The 19,136-nt window shown below is 38.9% G+C and overlaps 1 protein-coding gene across 1 annotated transcript in view; it reads left to right on the top strand.

The window, feature by feature from the left end:
* Nucleotides 1-19,136, top strand: part of LOC126474926 (pyridoxal phosphate homeostasis protein) — a 95,534-nt gene that overhangs the window by 54,053 nt on the left and 22,345 nt on the right. Inside the window, exon 5 of the mRNA XM_050102439.1 lies at nt 13,844-13,942. Coding sequence (XP_049958396.1) covers nt 13,844-13,942 — 99 coding nt within the window. The remainder of the gene's footprint in view (nt 1-13,843; nt 13,943-19,136) is intronic.

Below are 19,136 nucleotides of genomic sequence, written 5' to 3'. Positions count from 1 at the left end.
ATCTCACTGAGGGCAATTTGACACTTCACTCCATTACTATATGGCATTCTTTTCGAACACTGTTTGATCTATGTCTGGTGCATTTAAAGCTAGAGTCCTGACATACTTTCTATAGTCCATTTCATTAACATTTTGTGAGCTTCAGAGTTTTTGTACATGTCCACTAAGTTGTTCATACTTCTAGTGAAGGATTCCATTGATTCACTGCCTTTGAATCTTGCTACTTCAATTTTCCTGAAGGATTTTATTCTGTTGGCAACTGAGTTACTGAATAACTGCAGTATGTTCATTTATTGAAATGACAGATCGAAGCGGGTGGAAGTTAACTTGTGACAAACTTTTACTCTGGCGAATTATCTTCTTCATAAACTCTTCGATAAAAATTGTAGTTATTGTAGTTGATGATCTCGTTGTTGGGAAGTATTCCACTGTATCTCCAAAAATTATTCCTTATGAATTTTATCACATGAATAGTGTCTGAAACTGTCAAAGTTCTTCTGGTTTCATCTTCTGGATTGGATACAGAGCAAGTCACTTTTTCTATGCTACTACTTCCTATATATTGTGGGACATTTTTATTTTATTGATTGCCATCATAAATGAATGTAGTAACTCTTGTTCTGGCTTCCTCTAGCTAGATAATTACTTGAATAAATATCTGTGAGTTGACATTAGCCTCAAAATTTCATGAAAAATTAACTGTTACTTTTCAGTGGGGCCACTGAAATGTCTCTGAACTAAGAAAACATGCAACAGGAAATAAACATAGTGAAACAGATTACAGTTATGAATGATTATACTGCTTCCAGGGTTGACAGAGTACTAGACAAAGTGAAAGCTCAGGAAGCCTATTGCTGATGTATGATCGGTCGAACTCGGAGACCTTAAAATACTGAAATAACATGCAAGTGGATCCTGATTAAATTTTGCTGTCAGGATATGGTTGAAACATCTTTCCCACCGCAGAAGAAAGACAGATACAAATGTACCGGTATATCAAGCATCCCATAAATTGGAAATGTATCACAGAAAATTGCAAATATTTTCAAAAACTCCAAAGTTTTAAAAACTAGGTTTTCCACATCTAATCTACAGCAAAAACTAATACATAACATAGTGTAATCATGACCTGTATACAAAGTAACATGCCAGGAATGGTGCATGTTCTGCCTAGGACAAACAGGCTGAGATTTCAACACCAAGCATACAGAGCAAATGAAAGCCTGCAACCCCCCCTCGCCCCTCACATGCACACACAGCAAAAAGAGCAAAATGTCAGAGTACTCCCCCAACTGAATAAAGGGAATGAAATGGCTCTGGGCTCTGTTAGAAAAACTGGACATTTTCACATTACAAAAAAAAAATATTGAGGTGAAAGATTATTTGGAAAACTTGAAAGACCTATAAAATTACTTCTGTTGACTACATCTAAGAACATCTTTGTAATTGATCATTTATGCAAGTTTGTTATTCTTGGTGTATACTGTGCACAGAAAACTGTATGTAATGTTTAACATGTGTGAGACTGCACAAGAAAAATAAAAGTTCTTCCAAATTTTGCCACTAACTTAATGTAAAGATCAATATTCAACGAAAAAATTGCAATAAAGGACAATGCTTAACCTCACACATCAAAAACATAAAGAAAAAATGGCACCGCACACACATGAAAAAGCACTTGAAAATGGGAATCATTCCCAAAACCTGCCATGCAAAATATAAGAGAAAATCTTGATTGGTTGCATAAAAGTTATTTATAAACAAACCCATGGCTGAGAAGGTTGTTAACACTAGCCTTGTAGTGATACAGCCCATTCCTTGCTGAGAGATATTACACTGTTGCCTAAATACGTCAGAGGAAAGGTGTTTGTGACTGAGAGTAGCCAATAAGTGGTGAGCACCCCACTGTCGGGAGGTGTTTTAAATCATAGGTGCTGATACTACAGTTAATGATCCAGTGACTATATGGAATGGTAGCAGTCAGACGACCTTAAGTGCTGAGGTAGAGATGGAGTTCCGTGGAGCAGGCGGTGTGGATGAAAGAGCTCCATGAAATGTAATAATGCAAAATGTCAAAGATAATAAATGTATAGTAATTGTTAATTATCAAGTTGTCAGATCTCATATGTACTTAGTACAGAGAAGCAGTACATGAGTTGATAGCTGTCCTCATTTATCATGAATTGAATTGTAATTTAGATGACAATATAAGAAGGTGAACTGAATTTCATTTCTTATTTATGTGGTGGAGTGAATGAGAATGAGAAGTTAATTTTTCAGCAGCTTTATTGCAGCCAGTAAGTAGGTGAAGGAAGAAAGCACACAGATTCAGGGCACATACTAGCTGGGCCCCGATTAATAATACTTAACTGTGACTGGATATTCAGTAAACGATATTCATTGGATATAAAATGAGTGTGCAGGTGGCAACTTATTAAGGTATTTGGTGCTTGAGGTGAAGTGTAACAAGCCACCACGCAGCCCAAGCCAACCAGGAACATTTCAGCCTTGCTCACCTGATTTCTATGAAGCTTGCAATCTGCAGAATTTTCCCTCAAAACTTTTCATGGTTCTTGGTTCTAAGTCGAGTGGAAGGTGTGAACCAGATACTTTGATGAATCTTCGACAAGCTAGGTCCAGCTTATCTAACTTACGCTATAGAACTGGAAACCTTAGGGTTCCCTTACATGGGTGAGGGCTGTACTGCACATGAGTGAGTGTCTGTTACCCTGATATCTAGTTGTATGTGACTGTCAGAATATGAGAGCAAGATGCAAAGAAGTCACCCCTACAGATAAGATTATTAAAATCTGAGGGATTCACAGATGAAGCAATTACAGTAAAGTGCCAGTTACAAGCGATCATAAAAGGCAGTGGAGATCACATACTGCTATCCTTTAAAACCTTAAATTTACAGCAGTGATACCTTTTGGTGTGTATTGAAAGGGTAGACTAAGGATAATTGGTAGTGGTGTATTCGTTGTATTACACCAAAATCCACAAGTATATAAACTGAAGCTGTGTGCAAGAAGGTTGGGGTAAGATTCAGTAAGGAGGGTGGATATAAACTTGACTGGATATTTCTGTTGATTACCAGACACAGCTGAAGATCTAACGGATAACTGTAGAGAGCCACTCAATTTGTTACAGCGGCAGTCATGAAAATATGTGAATCAGGCTCATCTCACCATCATACAGCAATGCCAATTATTGGTAATTTCAAATGTTTGTGTGTGTGTGTGTGTGTGTGTGTGTGTGTGTGTGTGTGTGTGTGTGGAATATGATGGAGAATGTCCAAAAAGAAAATACTTGCCACCTGCTAAGAAAACTATAAAAACTAACATTACAATAAATTTTGAACAAAAATAAAATTTCCTTCAATCAGTTGATGAAACTGAACCACCGACATATCTGGACCATAAAAAGGAATGAATGTTCTGAAAGTTTATACACACATGTGATACGTATTTCATCACAAGAACATAAAATTATTCTGAGATTTAAAAAAAAACTTAAGGGGTGTGAACTGTTCCACCTGTGTAATGAAAAATATTGTCTGAGGAATTTGTGTTCCACTACACCTTGTAGAAACTTCCAGCAAGAAAGTTACCAAAACTATAAAATTAATTTTGGTATCATCTGAGAAGTTTTCATTATTGTATTGTCGTTTATGAACAAATTTTATTAGTGAGATACTGTGTGTGCCACAGCATCTGAGTACTTGTCCTACTGCCAGGATTTTTGTGTCAAAGGCTCACCTTATTACAACTGAGAATATTGCCTACCTCCTAAAACTTTATTTGCCGCTCTTACTGACCCATCGTCACTGCGCCGAACACCCAGTCGCCGAAATACACTACATAGTTAGTACCTGTAGGTACTTTCAGGCAACTACCTCCATTGGAGTAGAGCAAAATATATTTGTACGTATGGTTTTTCGAAACCCAAGTTTTATTGAAGCATACTACTGCATTCCGTTAAAAATTTTTGTCCACCATTACACTTTCTGAATCAGAAACTGAGCAGAGAACACAAAGAACGGAGGTCTCCGAGCCAGAATACTTAAGTTTTGCACCAAGATCCTTTTGTATTTTTCTAGCCATTGGATACTCTCATCTTTTGTAAATCTAAAAACAGTTCTACGCACTAACTCTTTGTCAAAATTGTCAAATGCTGTAGATCTCCGGTTTCATTTAAAATCCTTTCTTGGAGGATCAAAACACATGCACGTATTCAGAGATTTTTCCAGTGTTAGAAGACCAGTAATATGGAATACGGTTGATTTTAAAATGCCACGAGATTTTATGACCGTTTCATGAACTTGCGCAAAATTTGTTATTCCTGGTTTCTTCGCTGTTAACCAGATCAGTAAAAAGCTTTGGTACATTTGATACAATGGTTTGATTGTTTTCAAATGTCTTTTTGCCCTTTATGCACACCGACTGAGGTAGTACTACACGTATGACCTTGATTCTGCATTTTGCTCATTTCGAAACTTATTCAACGCACATTTTCACAGAAGGCTGAAACCTCATGTGTACATACAATATCACACAGAAACACTAGACATTCACTTGGCGCTGACCTCCTGCACTGTTGAGTGTGGCAACAAAGCTACGAGGCAGAAGAATCACAGTGCTTAGCCCCTGTGGACTACAGGCAGAAGGTGTGACCACTCTGGTATGAATGTGCCAGTCTTATTGTCATCTGGGGAGACATAAACTGTCCAGCAGTTGATTGGGATAGTTAGTTTTGTAAGTGGTGGGGATTACAAGAGATGCTGTGACAATATTAAATGCTTACTCTTGAAACTACATAGAACAGATAATTTGCAAGGTCACTCATGTTTAGGTACCAGAAAATGTAGCATCTATTTTTGGCACAATTCGCATCAATTTTTTGCAAAATTCATGTCTTTGTGTCAAAATTTGCACTCATTTTCTTTGTAAATGATTAGATGCACAACTTTAAACAGATATCGTGCTACATGAGTGAAGACAAACAAATTATTAGTTCTTTGAAATTGACTGTTAGTGTTTGATGGGAACTTTTTGACTGGAATGTTTGCTTTTCCAAACACTTCAGTACTTTTTTCTTACAAAATGGCCTTTGTTTTCTTCGTTTGGCTGTAATTGTTGTTGTTGTTGTTGTTGTTGTTGTTGTTGTTGTGGTCTTCAGTCCTGAGACTGGTTTGATGCAGCTCTCCACGCTACTCTATCCTGTGCAAGCTTCATCATCTCCCAGTACCTACTGCAACCTACATCCTTCTGAATCTGCTTGGTGTATTCAACTCTTGGTCTCCCTCTACGATTTTTATCTTCTACGCTGCCCTCCAATACTAAATTGGTGATCCCTTGATGCCTCAGAACATGTCCTACCAACCGATCCCTTCTTCTAGTCAAGTTGTGCCACAAACTTCTCTTCTCCCCAATCCTATTCAATACCTCCTCATAGTTACGTGATCTACCCACCTTATCTTCAGCATTCTTCTGTAGCACCACATTTCGAAAACTTCTATTCTCTTCTTGTCTAAACTATTTATCGTCCATGTTTCACTTCCATACATGGCTACACTCCATACAAATACTTTCAGAAACGACTTCCTGACACTTAAATCTATACTCGATGTTAACGAATTTCTCTTCTTCACAAACTCCTTCCTTGTCATTGCCAGTCTACATTTTATATCCTCTCTACTTAGACCATCATCAGTTATTTTGCTCCCCAAATAGCAAAACTCCTTTACTTATTTTAAGTGCCTCATTTCCTAATCTCATTCCCTCAGCATCACCCGACTTAATTCAACTACATTCCATTATCCTCGTTTTGCTTTTGTTGATGTTCATCTTATATCCTCCTTTCAAGACACTATCCATTCCATTCAACTGCTCTTCCAAGTCCATTACTGTCTCTGACAGAATTACAATGTCATCAGCGAACCTCAAAGTTTTTATTTCTTCTCCATGGATTTTAATACCTACTCCGAATTTTTCTTTTGTTTCCTTCACTGCTTGCTCAATATAAAGATTGAATAACATCGAGGAGAGGCTACAACCCTGTCTCACTCCCTTCCCAACCACTGCATCCCTTTCATGCCCCTCGACTCTTATAACTGCCATTTGGTTTCTATACAAATTGTAAATAGCCTTTTGCTCCCTGTATTTTACCCCTGCCACCTTCAGAATTTGAAAGAGAGTGTTCCAGTCAACATTGTCAAAAGCTTTCTCTAAGTCTACAAATGCTAGAAACGTAGGTTTGCCTTTCCTTAATCTAGCTTCTAAGATACGTCGTAGGGTCAGTATTGCCTCACGTGTTCCAGTGTTTCTACGGAATCCAAACTGATCTTCCACTAGATCGGCTTCTATCAGTTTTTCCATTCATTTGTAAAGAATTCGCGTTAGTATTTTGCAGCTGTGACTTATTAAACTGATAGTTCAGTAGTTTTCACATCTGTTAGCCCCTGCTTTCTTTGGGATTGGAGTTATTATATTCTTCTTGAAGTCTGAGGGTATTTCGACCGTCTCATACATCTTGCTCACCAGATGGTAGAGTTTTGTCAGGACTCCCTCTCCCAAGGCCGTCAGGAGTTCTTATGGAATGTGTCTAATCCCGGGGCCTTGTTTCGACTCAGGTCTTTCAGTGCTCTGCCAAACTCTTCACGCAGTATCATATCTCCCATTTCATCTTCATCTACATCCTCTTCCATTTCGATAATATTGTCCTCAAGTACATCGCCCTTGTATAGACCCTCTATATACTCCTTCCATCTTTCTGCTTTCCCTTCTTTGCTTAGAACTGGGTTTCCATCAGAGCTCTTGATATTCATACAAGTGGTTATCTTTTCTCCAAAGGTCTCTTTAATTTTCCTGTATGCAGTATCTATCTTACCCCTAGTGAGATAAGCCTCTACATCCTTACATTTATCCTCTAGCCATCCCTGCTTAGCCAATTTGCACTTCCTGCCGATCTCATTTTTGAGACGTTTGTATTCCTTTTTGCCTGCTTCATTTACTGCATTTTTATATTTTCTCCTTTCATCAATTAAATTCAATATTTCTTCTGTTACCCAAGGATTTCTACCAGCCCTCGTCTTTTTACCTACTTGATCCTCTGCTGCCTTCACTATTTCATCCCTCAAAGCTACCCATTCTTCTTCTACTGTGTTTCTTTCCCCCATTCCTGCCATTTGTTCCCTTACACTCTCCCTGAAACCCTGTACAACCTCTGGTTTAGTCAGTTTATCCAGGTCCCAGCTACTTAAATTCCCACCTTTTTGCAGTTTCCTCAGTTGTAATCTACAGTTCATAACCAATAGATTGTGGTCATCAGAGTCCACCTGCCCCTGGAAATGTCTTAAAATTTAAAACCTGGTTCCTAAATCTCTGTCTTACCATTATATAATCTATCTGAAATCTGTCTGTATCTCCAGGCTTCTTCCATGTATACAACCTTCAAGCTTTCAAAAATGATTGTTCTGTTGAAAACCTTCAGCATGTTCCTGCCAGTTAAGTGAATACATCTCCAATATAAGGTGTTTCCATACATTATTTGTCTTTTCCCACCCAGTTTAAAGATCAAAAAATGTGCGACTACTCATTTCGACCTTTCGTGGGCATTTATAGACCCGTGCTTGACAGAGCTACGGGTAGAACTGACAAGGCACTTGACATAGTGGTAGAACCAAGCGTACAGCATATAGATTTTAAAGTTAGGGAAAGAATTTCAGCACCTTTGAAAGTTACAGGTTTTGTTTTCCAGTCGCTATAGTGTAGAGGGTTGTCACTGTGGACTATTGTTGCAAGTGGCTGCAAGGGTAAATAGACGAGAATTTTGATTGCGACAGGGGAAGTATCAGCACGGGGAAACAAACCGCACCTCCAGTTTGCTGGGCAGCAACCTACAGCAGAACTGACGTATTGTCAGAGGGATCGTCGTTCTCTTCTGGTGTTGTAAGGGTCATAATCAAACTCCTGCAAATATAGTTCAAAACATCCTCCACCTTTTTTGTCACATTAAAATTGTCCGCATTATACTATCTTTCTAGCTTTAGCTAACAAAATAACGTACGCGTCTCTCTCTTATAAAATACTAGGTCCCATGACTAAGTACTATGTTGCATTACCCAATGTGTATCTTAAACGGACCATTCAACCACCCACAACTGGCGTGGCTCCAGATCATTGAGTGAATTGATACATCGTTGCCTTCATACATTTTATTTTGCAAGTAGGTTGCGCACATTATCTTTCCAAATTGGGCTTAATCAGATGATGTACAATGCCAGCAACTGCCTAAATTTTCAATATTGTATGTAGAAAATAAAGCGATTTCAAACTATAGCTGATTTGGATACAGTTAACTAAGAAACAGTGTCTATTAAGTAATTTTGCGTTTTCACATTTTGAGGCAGAATTCGCATCTATTTCCCATTTATTGCAAAATGCCAATTTTTCCAGTCCTTACTCATGATGGAAATATTAGATCGAACTGCAACAAAAAGTCTTGATCTGTTTGAGGATGACCATATTGAAAATGGTAAAGCAATTGTTGCATTGAGGATTACTGAAGTACAAAGGGCAGCTAAAACAAGTAGGAAAATTTGCGTTTTCTGTCAGCTGTATGAAGATGCAATCATTTCAAGGAGGAACTTGATCGTTTAACTTTGTGTAGGAGCATGTGACAAGTGTTTACAGAACTTTACAACAACAAAGGGGAAAAATTAAGAAAAGTAAAATAAAAAGTGTTTGTTAGGTGTTGAGGGGCACTTTCGAAACCAGACAGAGCAAAAAATATTTACATAATTCTTAACTATCCATTGTAGTTGGCGGTAGGAATGCAGTGGTGTGTGATTAGCAGTTATAAATAAAACAGCCTCTGGCTGCAAAATGGATGTATAATTTTTTCTATTACATGATTGATTCCTGGAATTTCATTCCTATTGTCAGATGCACCTTAAGTACACATCTAACCTATGTCAGGTGTTGTTTTCCCAATTACAACTGGCTGTCAACTGAATGGCAAGGGTGCAAGCCCATGTCGACAGCAGCACACCAGAATGTTTTTTCCCTGCTGAGTAACTGACAGAGGAATACAAAGAACAACTAAGACAGTTCTTAAATCTTGTGTAGCCAATGAGTTCAAATGAATCATTATTGTCATAGTTGTATGTGCTCCTGTCTGCAAAGACTTACAGAACATTGATAAACAAATAGCATCTGTGGTAGCAGGCTAAGCTGTAACAGAATCTGTATTGCTTTGTGGAATACCACAATTGCAAAAGAAAGTGGCCATCAGTAAAGTTGAGGGTTAAGGTAGAAGTTGCAGTTCAAGAAGGGGAGAAATATTGCAAACTGATTCCTTCCCCATCTAAATTCCAGAATGTAATAGGACAGCATCTTGGGGTGAAAAAAGCTGTCAAAAGTATTGTGATGATGATGGGTATAAAACCTATGTCTGGCCATCCTGATTTAGGTTTCCCATGATTTTCCTAACTCGCTTCAGCAAAAGCTGAGACAGTTCCTTTGAAAGGGCATGGCCGATTTCCTTCCCTAATCTGAGCATGTGTTGTGTCTGTAACGACCTTGTAGTCAACAGGACATTAAATACTAACATCATCCTCCTCATCCTCCTCCTCCTCCTCCTCCTCCTCCAGTATGAGCAGCCTAAATTTTATGTACTGATTGAGCATGAAATGCAAAAAGCTGATTGGGTGCTGCTTCCCTCCCCCAAGCAACTAAAACACTTACAACATTGCTTTTAGTGACAGTATTTTGATGGGGTTATGCTTGTAAACATAATTCAGATGTGAGGGTGAATAGAATGTTATATTAAAGCTATTGTTAATGTTTCTGTCTCTACTTCCCAGCTTCCATTGTACAAGTTTAAAGGAAGAAGTTATGGGGGTTGTTGTTGTTGTTGTTGTTGTTGTTGTTCATTCTGTCATTGTTTACATCTAAAATCTAGAGCAACTTGGGTCAAATATCACAAAAGAGAAACACTGGTCATGTGTGCATACATAAAATAAATTCTACACAGTAAGTTGTTACAAAATGATCAGAATGACTCCATGAGTGATAGTTAGGTTCTTTACTGGGATGGGATCATCATAAGAATGATACATTTGGTCTTGATGCCTGAGATTTAGAAGCATTTAAAGGTAGGCTAAGACTGCTGTGAGAGTAACTCTTCCAAAGTTTTAGCACTGTCATTGTCTCTCGCCTAATTCTTTGAGCACAGTGTAAATAGTGTAAGTTTCTTCTTCTTCTACGCACAAATTTCTGAGGGATTGGTATTTCAGTGCATGTGAAAGAGTATTCAAAGTACTGCACCGTGGAACTCGATAATGGCTACAGGCAAGTGGCCCACTCATCTAATTCTGGCACTTGCACCTTACCACATGAATAGACATTGACATGTACTTTAAAGACCCAACTGTTTCCTTTTTAACAATGGATTTTAAACCTGAATTTTAAAGGTTTGTTATTGTAGTTGGAAATATGGTAGGGTTATTGGAAGTGAAACAAAAAAAGAAAGACCAAATATAATTAAAATCAGGACATAGGTTTCATTACGTAGGAAGAGAGCAGGTAGAAAATTGAGGTGTAAGCTTTGTGAACAAGAAAATTTAAAACAACTTTATACATAGTGAAGTGATCTTGGACAGAATGAAGGAAATATTATGGTTTTTGAAGCAATTTTTCTACCTAATAGCAGTGGGCCAAAAGGAATTAATTAAAAGAAAAATATACACACAACAGCCTCACCTTCATAATGTAAAACATATTCTTTAGTATTATAGCCACATAAAGGAAGATATTTATATTTAAACAAACAAATGAACAAATGGGTACAGCACAATTGTTTATTTGTTCATCTGAAAGTCTCCAAGAAAATTGGAGATTAGGGCAGTGTATTTTAATGACCCCTTTGCATGGGGTTTTTGAACTTTTTAGGAAGTTTTACTTAACAAATTCTTACTTAAAACCCTTGAGAAACAATGCATTGATTCATTGTATATTAATATACTGAAGATTAAATGTATGACCACGCTATAGATTCCATATTATCAGAAATCTTATCACTGTAGCTGTAATCAACTATTAACTATATCACCATCGGGGTAATCTTTGATTGTAAAACTGGGAAAGCTAAGAAGTAATATATATATTGCTATGACATTTCTAAACCACTTTAGATTTAGTAATGACCTTTTACCATTTAAACATGAATGGAGGAATTAAATAGAAAAAATTTAAAACTAGTCATGGAAATAAATTACAATAAGATTAAAAAATTTACAGATAAAATCAATGCTGAGACAGCTCTCTCTCTCTCTCTCTCTCTCTCTCTCTCTCTCTCTCTCTCTCTCTCTCTCTCTCTCTCCTCTCTGTGTGTGTGTGTGTGTGTGTGTGAGAGAGAGAGAGAGAGAGAGAGAGTGTGAGTCTGAGAATGCAATAACTACCAATTTCTTATCAATGTGCTCGTCTGCCACTCAACATCGCCTCTGTGTGGTGAGAAACAATCTCTTATTTTCATATTGTTGGTATGGCAGCCCAGATTTTCTATTATTTGATATCAAAAGGAAAATTAATGACGTCATAGAAGCAGTGGGTGAGTGGTTTTTTATATAATTTATGTACAGTGGCTTAAAGGGCAGGCAGAGAAATTAACAGAGCAGTAAAAGTGATGTGATGCACTTTCAGTGAACTACATAGCGTTTTCAAAACCAGTCTTGTGAAGTGTCTGAAGGGAAGCTGAATAATCACTTACAGTAGCAGGGCGTGGATTTTTAATACAGAAAACATTCAAAAACTGTAGTGTACTCAGTGATCAGTAGAGATGCTTGTGTTGAAAATTGCTAGGAGGATAGGGAAACAAAAAGGATCAGAGTGAAGCAAAAAAGGTAGTTTTAATTGCAGTGGTGGGGTAGATGGAGTGGGTGGGAAATGCAGCCAGAGGAATAGATGGTAGATGGACCAAGAAAGTTTTTCACTGAATTCGAAGAGATGAGAGATAAGTTCTGATGTAGACCTGATGGAAGATGCTAAATGTTATTAGAAAATGGTGTGGTAGCAACATGGACACCTAACTGAATTCCATAAGGTACTAAGAAAACGAGAGTAGCTCTTTATTCAACAGTGTATGTTCAAGTGACTGATGGAATTCTTTGAGGCATTGAATGGACAGTAAGCGCATGAACAAGTTGGTTGGGACCAGTGATAGTTACATGTGTCACTCTGAAGGAAGACATTGAATGCTTGGCAACCTTTTACTTGACCCCTTCTGTTATTTTTATTCCACCTAGATATTTCCATTATCATATCAAGATTGAATGGTTATATTCACTGTATTTTGTAAACTTCATGTGTGTAATCGAAGTAACAAATAAACTGATACAAATTTACATTTGATGGTGGATAAATTTGGGTGGTGATATGAAAATGAGAAAGAACCACTTGACCACCCTAACTGTAATAAACAATATCAGGAAAAGGCAGATAACTAGTCACCATAAATGTAACATGTTGAGTTGCAGAAAGGCTCAATGAAAAACACTGCTATCCACACAGTGAGCACGCCTCATGCACGAATGACCACCATCTTTGGCAGCTCGGACTGGAAAGAACCACTGGGCCCAGGCTTCCTGCATTAGTGAAATGATTACTTTTGGGGATATGATTAGCAAAAACACCTTTGTAAACCAATGGTATCTCATAGATAGAGAGAGAGAGAGAGAGAGAGAGAGAGAGAGAGAGAGAGAGAGAGATGCTATCAAAGACTCGCATGGGAATATTTCTAGTGCTTACCTATAGCCTCTTACTTGTGATGCCATTCAGTCAGTCAAAGGTGTTGTCGAACATCATTCCGGTCTGAACAGCCAGAGGTGGTGGTCATGTGTGCAAAAATTGTGCTTGCTTGCTTGTGTGTGTGTGTGAGAGAGAGAGAGAGAGAGAGAGAGAGAGAGAGAGAGAGAGAGAGAGTGTGTGTGTGTGTGTGTGAGTGCGTGCGCACATGAAAGGCTTTAACCAAAAGCTGAATATGTAACAGTCTTTTTGTTGTGCCTGTCTGCAACTCAAGTCGTCATTATGGTGAGTAGCAGTTCATATTTTCCCATGTGTTGTGGATATTCCAACCTAGAGTTTCCATTGTTTGATAAAAGTAATAAGACTTAATCATGTGCTGTACATTAGGCACAGTTTCCATGTGTAAGATGGAGAAACTCTCATCAGGTATTTTGCCCACTTTCACCTCTCACAAGTTGAGAATGTAGGGTACTTCATATTTTGTTATAATTAATTACGGACAGGTACTACACACTTTGCTATGAGTAAGTACTAAAAATAATTGCACAGAAGTGCTACACTGCTAGCATTTCTTATCTCTCAAGGATAGATCATGTAATTTGCATACAAGACTTCCATACAAATCTCTGTGATGAGCAAGCATTTGATGGATTGGTGCTGTTGTGGTTTGGATTTTGTACATTTGCACGCGTTTCACTTTGCAGTACAGTTTGTCCGCAGATTTTTTTCAGAGAGCATATTTTAGGTTCAAACGTGGTAGGCACAATTTTGAGTGGCCCAGAATCCCACTAGCACAGCATAAATAAAAAATTCGAGTAATGAAATGTTTGCACTTAAGTAACATAATAAATCTAGGAGATTATTACTTGCTTAAAATTGAGTGTGTTCTAAATTATGATTAGTGTGAAACCATGTTACAGTTTAATGATAATCATAGGTTTAGACAGTTTTGTTTGGAAACATCTATTCCAAAATGGGCACAGTAAATAGACTAAATTGCTTCATTGACATCAGAATGGAAAATATTATGTTTGTTTCAGTGTCTGAGAAATGTGAGAACTGAAGTATGTAAATCGCTGGGTATGAAGTTGGAAGAAGTTGAGCTGTCCATGGGGATGTCAGATGATTTTGAACATGCGGTAAGATGATTATACATATTAAATTTATTTAGTCATGTTGGAATTGAAGGGAGTGTTTCAATATTTGTTTCCATATAGCAAAATTGTCTACATATCACTACAGTACAAGTTGTGTATCACATTTTTAAATTTATTGTATTTTGTCCTTTTATATATTTCCTTCATACTAAAGACACTGCAAAATGAAAATAGAAAAAAATGAGATGTCAACTACAATTTTCAGAAAATTAGTTCAATGAGACATCTTGAGTCTCACTGCTACTGCGAGCGTGTAGGCTCTGTGTGTGTGTGTGTGTGTGTGTGTGTGTGTGTGTGGACAAAACGCAACAAGTTGTTTGTCACCTTCATGAAGACCCCTTCCAGGTCCGGGGCTTAGAATAGGCCCGAGGTATTCCTGCCTGTTTGTCGTAAGAGGCGACTAAATGGAGTCTCACATGTTTCGGCCTCTATGTGATGGTCCTATGTAGGGTTTGACATCTGTTTTTCAAAATTTTCCTGAAGAGCGAGCCAATTGGGGAAGGGTGCCTTACATGGTGCATAGTGTCCATCATGCGCTGAGACCTCTTGCATCCTCAATCTGTTGGGCGAGGTCACCCTCCTGGGTGCGTTTTCCTCCATCCTCTGTGCAGTATCACTTTCTGTGCTGTCGACAATAATGGACTTCTTAGCTCGTTTGCACCTGATATCCAGCACGGTAGCCAGTCCGTTGTGGGGCCACCATGTACCCTGTTGGTTGTAGCCCCCTGACCACACAGAGATCACTCTGCTGATGCCTGCACTGTTAACTCCCCATGTATTCCAAGGAGTAGATGCCTGTCACCCTGGGGCATCAGGACTCCCGGCAATGGCAACCCTGCCATGTGGCCTTTGCTGTGTCTAGTTGGCACCCGTGGGGAGGGCCCGTGTCGGAGTGGGTGACATCAGGGCAGATGACACACCATGAAGCGTGGTACGGCACCTCTTGCTGGTGGTCAAGCACCAGCAGTCTCTAAGCTGTCAAGGTCTAACTTCAATGCTAAGAAATACGTCTACGACCATGAGCGTGGACACTGCAGCAGACGCTTCACCATAAACTGAAAGAAATCACCTTTGCTGTGACTGCAGTGAGCGGATATCACTGCCTGCGTGTTCTTATAGTAACCAACGTGAGACTCTACTCACCGATGCCATGGAGCAATTGCAACGGGTATCATGTCATTAGTCATCAGAATATTAATGAAATGTCCACTCTATTTGAATCCCAAGAAAATAGGAACCTTCTCACAAAGGAATGTGAGTTGATATCAAACTTTATCCAACATACAAAAATTAACTGCAGGGCTTTCATGTATGCAGTAGTAGCACACAAGGAAATATTATGTCTTGGAAGCGTATATTTCATTGTCTCTTCTCAAAGTAACGCCCTTGTTTTAGTATGAAGTGAGAAAAAAAACACGAAAAACTCAAGTTCCTGAGAAGCATATCAGTCATTTCCTCTTCTCATATCATAACTTTTGTTTTAGTATGAAGTAAAAAAAATAAACAGTTTAAGGTTGTGAAGCATAATATGACACCTTAGTCTATGTACGACACCAGATTCTTATCGTAGGCGCTATTGAAAACGCAAAAAGCAGGGAGCTGTCCATTCTTTTGTCCAACAGTCTGTCTCCTTTCATGCATTACTCACGCTAGGAGATTCTTATTTAAGGACTTGTGGGTATCAAGTTCTTCAGCAGAACAAGCCTTATGTTATTGTGCTAATTACGGTATGGAAAAAATGCAACAAAGACGATTTCCCATAAAGCAGTGGAGATATTTGCAAATGTCTGTATTCAGCAATGACTGCCAGCTGCCACAGCACTTCACAGAATCCATGCGGCAGGCAACACAACTGTGTGGTATGCACTTCAGACTTCATTCATTCAGTAAGACGTCACTAGATGGATGGAAACGTCAAATTAACGTCGCCTTCCAAGTTGTATTCAGTCCAGAATGAGGTGTTATTAAGGTAGTTGACCATTCTAGCAATTACACTTTTGTAACTCCTATATGAGTGTTCCGATAGCCAAAAGAACCTGTTTGCGTGAAACTATCGGGAACTGCATTAGTATCAAACTGCAAGAATTTGAGACGATACATGGACTCTTCTCTTCTCTGGGTGACCTATTACTGTTATTTAGGATTGTCTCCGTCCAAGGCGTAATGCAAATGGAACTTCATAGGCGCTTTCCGCTATTCTTGACAAACATCAGCAACTTGTAATCACTGCGAGTTACAACTGTGTGATATTATGGCTCGGGTTGTCAGTAGTTGTGATGGTGTTATGCTGTCAAACTGCTTACAGTAACATTAATGGTGGCACACATAATTTAGCGCTGACTACCTACTTAAGTAAAGATAGTGTTGTGGCGTCGTCGCTTCTCTTTATTTGGCCTCAGCTTGAGTAATCCGATTTAACGAACATAGTACTCCATTCGCGAGCTGCTAATGATACAGTATGACTACAGAGATCATCGTGCAGGTATTACATTAGTTCTGCAATGAACTGCTTAACAATATTACCCACAGCTATGAAGCTGGAATGACTCATTACACAGGTACTCTGTGTTGCACTTGGTTAAGGGATCAGTTCGCTGCAACCCTGCTTCTACTGTTCGTAAATACTTGTATACTTCATAAAAGGTTCAAATGGCTCTGAGCACTATGGGACTTAACTTCTGAGGTCTTCAGCCCACTAGAACTTAGAACTACTTAAACCTAACTAACCTAATGACATCACACACATCCATGTCCGAGACAGGATTCGAACCCGCATCCGTAGCGGTCACGCGGTTCTGACTGTAGTGCCTAGAACAGCTCGACCACCCTGGCCGGCGTACTTGTATACTGACCATTCGTTATTTGACTAAATATGAACTACAATCTGATTCGCACATATATGACATGGGTTAGCGCCGGCACAAAGCAATGACTAAGGGTTGGATGCCGTTGAAGTCCCGTTACACTGACGGCAAGACAAATGTCCTCAAATCACCTCTATTGCCTCAAAAAACAATTGCATCTTAAATATCGAAGGACCGATGTCCACACTGTCACAGCGCGTTGAAATACAGCTAAGACGGCAGATGAATATTTGTGACCGACTGGGCTTCGAACCTGGACCTCCTGTTTACTAGACAAACATGCTGATCACTGCACTATTATTATTATTTTTTTTTTTTTTTTTTTTTAAGTTTGAGAAGACTTTCAGCACCAGGTAGGCGGAGGCAAAGAGGGCAGGGGTCGAAGATCCAAGGCCTGGCCTCAATGCCTCCCCCATACCTGTCAGTGAGCAGCTGCATTATTCCCATGTATTCCATGTTTGCACACACATATATACCTTTAAATTGTGGAAAAAAATTGAAGTAGTAATTAAGGTAAAATAAATTACAGATTGCCGCCTCCAATGGCGTGCGTTCCTTATAGAACATAACTTATAACAGTGAAAAGGGTGACGGAAAAATACATAACAAACATTCATTCAGAAATATATTCACAATTTTAAGTTATTTTGCACTGGATGCATACGAGGTCTGTAGGAAGCCATATATTTTTCCACAAACGAAAAAAATTTCGGAGCAGGAGGGGTTTTGCCAAATTAGAACAGTTCTGATTTTAGAACCACCGTAAAAGAATATTCCAGGAATAAAAAAAAGTGAAAGAACAGTATTCTGCTTCTAATAAAAAAAACTGTCCACCTCTTCGTAGTCCACATAATGCAATAGATAAAAAAATTTTGAAACCATTCCTTATATTTGTTATTCTTCTTCAGCGTAAAATGTTCTTCTGCAATATAAGACATGTACTTTTCTAAGTTCTGTTTGCTACGACGTAAAACACAAACTGTCCCAGAAGCCACGAATAAGTGTTATTCTTTGCGGACGGGTAACATTTCCAGTCGGGTTGTAAAGCTTCAGTTATCGGTATGACTTTCTGCCGTTGTGTTGATAGTACTAATTTTTTCCTAGTCCAGTTCCAAATTCTGATTCTATTTTCACATAAGAAGATGTGAGCTACAGTTTCTACAAGCCGACATTTGTCGCAGTATGGAGATGGTCTCAATTTGAATTTCCATAATCGTTCTGCTGAGGGTATGGTTTCGTTTACAACATCGCACCATACAGCACTGACTCTAGTTGGTAGAATTTTATTGTTGATATTTTTCCAGTCGTTCCTCCAGTTTTTTGTAGGTTAATTTACCAGAATTGGTTTGTGAAGACAATGTGTGGTAATATAGTCATAGATGGTTCTAGTGTTGGTTTATACTGGTGGAAGTCTTATACAGCTCCAATCGCCATTGTGCTTTCGGAAGTAATCTAGACTGGCATGCTACATTAACAGGAGCGTTCCTACCCTAGGATCTAACGAGAGGAACAGAAGTTTCACGATGCCTGTCTTAGTGGCATGTATTAGTTTAAAAGCACGTCTTTAATTCCAAGTCCTCCATTTTGCCTCTGCAAAGTCGCCGTGTAGAGGGATACTTTGAAGATATTTTGTTTCCACACATACCAAGAGGCTACAGCTAATATTTTGTGTGCAGTAACCTCCAGTATCGGTAAGACTGCTGCGACATGATATATTTTGCTAAGTGTGTATGTATTTATAAAGTGAACTTTCTGCAGTGGGTCTAACAATCGCATGTCATGGTCCTTCAACAAGGTTCCGATGACATTAAGTTTCCACTCCCAATTGTTCGTGGCCATGCGCTTGGGATTCGCCCTTAACCTCAAGCCGAGTTGGAGTTTCTCTTCAGTTACATCCAACCAGTGCGCACCTGTTGCACTATTGTAAGAACTGAGAAGCAGGTTCATTTGGCTACAAGAATGCGTATGCTCCAGCATGACGGGGCTCCTGCACATTCTAGTCGTCAGGTGACACATTATCCAAACCTAACATTTCCCGGAAGGTGGATCATTAGATATGGGCATTTTTCTTGGCCTTCAAGGTCCTCGGACCTTATCTCTTTGGATTTTTGCCTGCGGAGATGGTTAAAGGCGAAGTCTACAAATAAAAAGTAAACCCAAGAGCCGATTTGATCGTTCGGGTTATGAATAGCACAGCCCTCATAAAAGAATGCAAAGACGACCTCAGTAAGGCTACACCTGGTGTTATCAAGATAAGTCAAATGTGCATTGAAGTTGGTTGGTGAATTTTTGAAAATCAGCTTTGAATGTCC

Source organism: Schistocerca serialis, chromosome 4, assembly GCF_023864345.2.
Source record: "Schistocerca serialis cubense isolate TAMUIC-IGC-003099 chromosome 4, iqSchSeri2.2, whole genome shotgun sequence".
Taxonomy (NCBI): Eukaryota; Metazoa; Arthropoda; class Insecta; order Orthoptera; family Acrididae; genus Schistocerca; species Schistocerca serialis.
This window is presented reverse-complemented; position numbering and strand designations above follow the sequence as displayed.